Source organism: Grammomys surdaster, unplaced genomic scaffold (assembly GCF_004785775.1).
Source record: "Grammomys surdaster isolate TR1022 unplaced genomic scaffold, NIH_TR_1.0 149, whole genome shotgun sequence".
Taxonomy (NCBI): domain Eukaryota; kingdom Metazoa; phylum Chordata; class Mammalia; order Rodentia; family Muridae; genus Grammomys; species Grammomys surdaster.
The window spans coordinates 1592883-1601091 of record NW_021604607.1 but is presented as its reverse complement, the minus strand read 5'-3'; the positions used below and the strand labels follow the sequence as shown (position 1 = coordinate 1601091).

The window sequence follows — 8209 nt, the reverse complement described above, 5'->3', positions numbered from 1 at the left end:
GGTCCCCATGAAGGGCTGGCGAATGCTCTGCAGCCTGGTCCCCATGAGGGGCTGGCGAATGCTCTGCAGCCTGGTCCCCATGAGGGGCTGGCGAATGCTCTGCAGCCTGGTCCCCATGAGGGGCTGGCGAATGCTCTGCAGCCTGGTCCCCATGAAGGGCTGGCGCAATTCTGTTTTGTTTTGGGTTTTTCACATTTGTTTACTCACTGAACCATATCACCATCCTTCATATGCTGTTTTGAGATATCAGCTTTAAGAGCTAAATAAAAACTGAATTCATCAGATACCTCTCTCTCTCTCTCTCTCTCTCTCTCTCTCTCTCTCTCTCTCTCTCTCTCTCTCTCTTTCATTGTAATGGGTCTATTTGGTACAAAAGGATAGAGAGATACGTATGTTTACTGTTAAGGACCAAGACACCAAGTCTGCAAGAGCTCTATACAAATGAGCCTTTATACCTTTAAGATGCGGTGGGATGGCGAGGAGACATGATAACCATAGCATTATTCTGAGTGCCCTCCAGCTCTTCATTCTAACACCTGAACTGAGGGTGCACAGCCGTTTCTTCACATAACAGCTGTGACAGAACGCAAACGTGACTCAGTTTATCAGCTCCTACAAGGCAGGCAGAGAAAGAGGCTATTTCAGCCCACAGTGGGAGGGTCCACCACATAGAGTGGATGCTGAAGGAGGTCAGTTCTGCTGCAGAGGCTGTTTCCTACTGCTGGTTCCTATGTCCTGGGCTTCTCTTGATTCCCAATGACAAGCTTGTCAGTTGAGTACAGTTGGCCAATATGGACCTGTCTGCAGATTATGTCAAAGTCTCTTTTGGCTTTATTCACCAGGACTTGAATTTCTACGGGGTCTTTTACATCCTTATTTTCTCGGAAGGCATCTCTTATTCTCCTGACAGCATACATTCTGTAATTGTAGACACTGAAATGCTTGCTCTCTCTCTCTCATCATCGCCCCGTACAAATCCAAAACTTATGTGCGGCTGGAGGCTGCCATGTTGGAAGCAAACAAAAAAAACTAATAACAAAATCAAACAGGTCATTCTTCGTAGGGGTCCCAAGTTTAACTGAACCCAAACATCAAACAATGCAAAAAGCACGCTGGAAGGATGGAGCAGCAGCTTGGCCTGGCTTGCTGCCTGGCTTGCCCAGAGCTTGGTCGCAGACAGGGTGGCGGGTAGCTAAGGGGAGGCCAAATATCCACTTTTTTATAATATGAGGGATGAGAGGAATTTTTAAAATACACATTGTTTGTATATTACAACTTTCTCCATTCTGTGGACAAAGTTTATCCTATTGTCAAAAAAAAAATTGTTGGACTAGAGAGATGGCCCAACAGTAAAAGCATCTGCCATCACACTTACAGAGACAGACAGACAGACACAAAGACAGACACAAAGATAGACACAGAGACAGACAGAAACAGGGGCAGAGAGATAGAAAGACAGAGACAAGGACAGAGAGACACAAAGACAGAAACAGGGACAAAGAGACAGAGAGACAGGGACAAAAAGACAGAGAGATAGAAACAGACAGAGATGCAGAAACAGAAAGAGACAAAAAATACATAAAGAAAATGTAATTTTCAATTATTAAAAAATGACAAAAGGACTTTGGAGCTCATTCACTGAGGCCATCAACACTTTTTCTTAGGTCTTAGTTTGGTGTCTATTGCTGTGACAAAGACAAAGACCAAAGTCAACCTGAGGAGACAGGGGTTTACATGGCTTACTTGTCCCAATCAGTCAATCTTCCAAGGAAGTTAGGGTAGGAATTCAAGACAGGAACCTGGAAGCAGGAGCCAATCCGTGGAGCTGGGGGGGTGGGGGGAGGGAGGGAGTGATGCTTACTGGCTTGCTCTCATGGTTTGCTCAGATTGATTGTTTCACACAACCCAAGGTCACCTGCCCAGAAGTGGCTCCATCCACAGTGGTCTAGGCCCTCCCATGTCAGTCATTAATCAAGAAAATGTTCCCAGACTTACCTACAACCCAGTCATATGGAAGCATTTTCTCAACTGTGGCTCCTTGTCCCAGATGGCTCTAGCTTATGTTAGGGTGGGGAAGAAAACAAACCCTAAACAGGACACTTTATCTTAGAATTGTTTATCAGTTCTGTAAATTGAAGAAAACTGATATAAATGAACACGATGCTAGTCCACAGAAAGGCAAATTAATTGTGTTAGGACAGGAGGAATTATTGGCCATTGTCAGCAGAGACTCGGAGCATTAGCACAGTGGTTCTCTACCGTCCTAAGGCTACGACCCTTTAAAATGGCTCCTCATGTTGTGGTACTCCCCAACTATAAAATTATTTTGTTGCTATTTCATAATTGTAATTTTGCTACTGTTATGAATTGTAATGTGGGCTGGAGAGATGGCTCAGCAGTTAAGAGCACTGACTGCTCTTCCAGAGGTCCTGAGTTCAATTCCCAGCAACAATATCGTGGCTCACAACCATCTGTAATGAGGATCCGATGCCCTCTTCTGGTGTGTCTGAGGACAGTGACAGTGTACTCACATCCATGAAATAAATAAGTAAATCTTAAAAGAAAAAAATGAATTATAATATAAATATCCGACATGCAACCTCTGTAGAAGGATTATTTGACTCCCAAAGAGATCATAATCCTGGGTTGAGAACCACTGATTTAGTATCTTTTTGTGACTTTGTTTCAGAAGCTCTTACTTTCTATGTGTCTCTGTTCTTCAATGCTTCTTGAACACATTTATATTACATCTCAACAGTTCCCTCAGTAGTTAATGAGTTAAATATAATTCATATTTTATTCATATTCATATGCTTATTTCACAGTCCTATGGGTCATTCTTATATCATCACTATTTGTATTTCTTTTTGAGAATATAGTATAATTACAACATTTCTCCCTTTCTTTTCCTCCCTCCAAGCCCTCCCATATATTCCTTCTTGCTCTCTTTCAAATTCATGACTTTCTTTTTCATTAGTTGTTATACCATATATATGCATATAAATATATATCACTAAATATAACCTCCATCAACATAATGTTGCTGTATGTCTGTTTTTAGGGTTGATCAGCTCATGTTCAATAGCCAATGGTATGTATGTTTCCTAATCCCAGCTTTCTTCAGTTGCCTGTGGTTCTTTGTGTAAGGGTGAGCCTTTGTGGGCTTTTCTCTGCCCACTTTGGCATATTTATTGGTGTTATCTGTGTTCAGCTCATATTTGGGCAGCCATGTTGGTAAGACTGTATGGGTGCAGCGTCAATGTTCCTGGGAAGCAATTTCACTGTGAACTCCCTGCCTTTCTCACTCTTAGAATCTTTCTGACTTGTTTCTGTCTGTCTCTTTGTCCGTGTCTCAGGAGCCCAAGTCAGTTTCACAGGGTCTGTTCTTCCTGCTGCCTTGGGATGCAGAGGTAGAACTCTCAGCTGCCTCTTCAGTACCAGGTCTGTCTGTGTGCCACCATGCTGATACTGGACTAAACTTGTAAGTCCCACTTAAATGTTTTCCTTTATAAGAGTTGCTGTGATAAAAAAGGAACGTGCCAGCATTTCCACTTCTTCCTGGAATGTAGCTGTAGTGTTCTTCACTAGAATGATTAGATATCTATGTCCAGGCTCTATGCAGTTATTCAAGTTGATGTTTCATTTTAAAGAATGTATTTGTAAAATGTAACAAGATCAGTAGCTAACTTTTTTTTAAGGTCTGGTAGAAGTAATATTATGTGTTAGATTTAAAATTATAGTGAAATCTGTTTTATACTATTGTGACTAGCAAAGATTATGCATTTATGTGGAAACAGTTACAGAGTGCCCTAAATAAGAGATACTAGTTAAGATAGCTTTCGCTCCTAATTTCAGAATTGTGGTGTTGCTCATGTGTGTTGTTCTTGGTTTTTCAGAAATTCTCTATGATATTGAGTACCATTTTTGTTTCATTCAGAGACAAGTTAACAGCTGTTTTGTTGGTTCACTATTCTAGCAACTCAGATTTTTGTCATTAAATATTTTAACTCTCTGGTGGGAAAAAAAAGACTTGCTGTGGTCATGGTGTCTCCTCACAGCAATAGAACAATGACTAAGACAAATGCTTGTTAAAATATTTACTGAATTATGATGATTCGGTAACATAGTGGTTATAGATTCTTCTCAAATATCCATGACTTCAACAGCACAGAGTATTTAGCTAGGTTTCCAGTACTGGGCATGATTTCCCTCTTGTTGAGCAGATTTTAAGTACAATAAAAGAGCTGTTGGTTACAGCTAAGACATGCATATCACTGCTGAACCCTTAGGGTTACCGTGTCGTGAGGGTTATTGATATGGTCTTAGGTATCTTAGCTAAGTAGAGCTGTTGATTTCCTCTCTCCTTTGGAAGATTGTATGGTGCCTTCTGGTACTATGAAAACCAGTCTTCAGGGAAGAGGCACTCAGGTTAATTCTATATTCTTTTGTGTCATGATTATATCTCCTTAAAAAAAATCATTAGGATTACAGAGATGACACAGAAGTTAAGAATCCACACTGCTCTTTCAGAGTATCTCAGTTCAGTTCCCAAGCACCCACACTCAGCAGCTCATACTGCCCGAAACTTCAGCTCCAGGAAATGCAACACACCTTCTGGCCACTGCAGGCACTGCACTCATGTGCACATACACATACATAGATAAATAATGAAATCAATCTTTTTTTCTTAATTATCCATTACGCTACAATCAAATAGAGTTTGCTGGTATTCATTTTCTAGGCTATGCCGAGATGTCATGTCCAGAAACTCCTCAATAGTGAACATACACCTGACAGAGACAATTGTTTAAGGTTATTGAAATTGATTTCACATCTTAAAAAAAGGCTCCAGGCCTTGCAGAAAATGTACACAGCAACCACAGCACAGTAAGAACCATTTGAAATATATCTTTAATTTTGTAAAAATCAATATGTAATCTACAAAATACTTTGTTACATGATTATCAGGTTCAGCCTGTTCTCTGTTTGTAACAATAGGTCAGGAAGTCAAAAGCTGAGTAAAACATTGTAACAGCCATTGTTAAGGAAACATTGTAATAGTCATTGTTAAGGAAACACTAACTGTCATTGTTAAGGAAACATTGTAATAGTCATTGTTAAGGAAACACTAACAGTCATTGTTAAGGAAACATTGTAATAGTCATTGTTAAGGAAACACTAACAGTCATTGTTAAGGAAACATTGTAATAGTCATTGTTAAGGAAACATTGTAATAGTCATTGTTAAGGAAACACTGTAACAGTCATTGTTAAGAAAAACAGTCTAACTTAGTAGGAACTGGGCTTGATCGTAAACATAGCTCCTGAATGAAAGGCAACTGCAGTTCTCTGATATACAGACCAGACCCAACAGTGAGCTGGAGAGCTTTTAAATGAGCCTTTCCGTATCTTTTGTAATTGATAAACAGCCATTCCCACAGACATGGAAAGTGTTCTGATGCTCAGTCCTACATAACTGATCATGTAACTATCAACCCATGCTCTCATTAGCAGTTAATGTAGTCCGGAGCTGCCCAGATGACCAGACCAGGGCAGTGAAGGCAGAAAGACAGGTTATAAACTGGTGGTGTCCTTAGTTGTCTGCAGACTCCAAAGTGGTCACAAAAGATTACCCAAATTAAAATGTTTAAAAGGAGTGTTTCTTCTTGAATTCCCTCCTGGGCTCATTTAAAAGTAGGGATTTTGAAGATCACTGCTGGCTTCCCTGGGAGAGATTTTACTTCTTACACTGTCCCAGTAAATTTTCACGAAGGGCTTGGAAGTCACATTTGACTTCCTGCTGTTTCTAAGGTCACAAGGATTTTATTTAAAAGCCACTCGTCCTTGACGTTGGCTTAACACTAAGTAATGGATATTTGTGGTCCTAATAGATGTGCAAATTAACAAGTATGCAGTTGTATCCTGCTGTTAATGATATCCAGAAACTCAATTTGGGCTTGTGTCAGTCTGCTGTTTCTCCAGCCTTAATACCTAAGCTTGAGAGGGTCCCAAAGTCTGGTTGATTGTGACTTATTAAAGACCCTGGCAGTGTCACCCACACATATTAGCCAACCTTTAGGTCAGGAAGAATAATGCCTTGGACAGGACCCTCTGTTTTATTTCTCTTGCAATATGAATACACATTAAGTTCATCTACATCCACAGTGAGTACTTTATAGTCAGGAGGCCATAAAACACCTCAGAGAAAGTGTGATTAACCTAGCTAACTTCCCTGGGATTTCCCAGCGTAGCTCCTCAACAGTTTCCGTGTTTGTTCCAAGCAGACTAAAGTGAAGTGTGCCTGCTCCAGAACATAAGGAATGATGGTGATTTTTTAATCAAATTCATACTAACGTACATATACATCAACAATGAGCTTCAAGCAAACATTATGAGTGACATATCACATAGTTAAAATAGAGCAATATAATCCATTCTTATCATTGACTTTTGTTTTCTGTGCCTTTACAGTAAGATAATGAGAGCAATAAAGTCCGATTGGTACAAACCATCATGAATGTTTGTTTTAATCTATTTGAATAGATAAAAATGAATGTAACAAAATATAAATGCATGAAATAAATTCTGTAGGACAACAAGCAAATGTGGTTTGGAACAGCTGCTTATAACTTTTTAACTGAGAACAAACCTCCTGTGTGGGGAAGAAAGCCTCATGTCACAGACAAGGCTCAGCAGGAACCGAATGCACATTAACACAACATGAAGGACTCTTTAAAACAAAAAAAACAAAAACAAAAAAAATCCTCAAAACATAAATTTCATAAGGTTTAGGATACTGACTTACCCTGGTAAGTAGTAAAAGCAATGCAGGCAGAGTTACAGCTGCTCAGGCCGCTAGCACCTCACTAGAGACTGGAGTGGCAAGCCATTTCTCTGACTCTACAGTTGAACTAGAATTATACATTTTCTTTCACTTTGCACATGTTCTAATGAAAATACTCTCAGCTAATAGTCCTAGTAAGGGATACTATTGCTGTGATAAAATACCATGACAAAAAACAAGCTGAGGAGGAAAGGCTTACACTTCTCTATCACAGTACATCATCAAAGGAAGTCATCACAGGAACTCAAACAGGGCAGGAGCCTGGAGGCAGGAGCTGATGCAGAGGCCATGGTGGATGCTGCTTCCTGGCTTGCTTACATTTTCAGAGGGTTAGTACATTATCATCATGGGATGGGGAGATCCTCATAGCACTCATGATGCTGGAGCAGTAGCTGAATGCTACATCTTGATTTGAAGGCAGAGAGAGAAGGAGGGGGGGGGGGACTGGGCTTGACTTGGACTTGGACTTTTACAACCTCAAAGCCCACCCCCAGTGACACACTTCCTCCAACAAACCACATCTCCTAACTCTTCCCATCCTTTCAAATTGTTCCACACAGAAAACAAGAAGAGATGGGGAATCACATAACTCAGATTACAAAACAAAGTCACTGAGTAATCCAATCCAAATACCCTTCAGCCAAACTGGCCAGCAGGTTTCATGTCAGATAGCAGTGTCTCCAAGTTTCAACAAGATGTAACTGGTACAAGTCATAGACACATCCCAGAGTATCTGAAGAGTAACAGGCAGATGGTCAGCTTCGGGACTCACCACTGGATCTCTAGCCTAAGGCTGCTACTCAGTCCCACCACACAGCAGCAGATGTCCTGCTCTGTATGTAGGCTCTGTGTTTGACCCACGGTGTCATCATTTACTGAGTCACACAGCCACCCGCTTTATCTGGGTCTTCTCCATCTACTTGAATCCACTTCTTTTCTATTTCAACCTATTAGAAGAAAACAGAGCACTGGCAATGTTAGTAGACATGGCACAGACAGCAGCTCTCTGTACTGTTTATCCTGATGAGAGACCCTGACCAGATCACCCTGTGAACACAGACACGGCCCATCCACTGCCCCACACCCACTCCATAGTGAGGTGCTCTGCTCTGTTTTGTGGAAACCAAGCCCCCAGATCTTCCTTCTAGAATCAAATCTGAAGCTCTCTAAAATCAGGCTCTCACCAACATGTTTATTTTAAATCTGCCATGCTCTGACGTGGAAACAGTCCTGCAGACTGAGCCCAGAAGGACATTCAGTGGTCCTTAAGGGGCTGACCCAAGAGTAGACAGAACTTGGAAAGGCCAAGCTCTTCTAAAGTACAGTTCCTATCTGCTTGAGGATGTGTGGCCTTCAGGGCAGACAG

The 8209-nt window shown here is 41.0% G+C and overlaps 1 protein-coding gene and 1 pseudogene across 2 annotated transcripts in view; both read right to left on the bottom strand.

Annotated features, from left to right (window-relative positions):
- Window positions 1-728: 728 nt before the first annotated feature.
- Window positions 729-1008, bottom strand: LOC114619307 (annotated as a pseudogene).
- Window positions 1009-4892: 3884 nt separating this feature from the next.
- Window positions 4893-8209, bottom strand: part of Ston1 (stonin 1) — a 49740-nt gene continuing 46423 nt past the window's right edge. For both annotated transcript variants that reach the window (XM_028765157.1, XM_028765156.1), the window contains exon 4: window positions 4893-7790. In XM_028765157.1, the coding sequence (XP_028620990.1) occupies window positions 7716-7790 (75 nt within the window). In that variant the 3' untranslated portion in view covers window positions 4893-7715. The remainder of the gene's footprint in view (window positions 7791-8209) is intronic.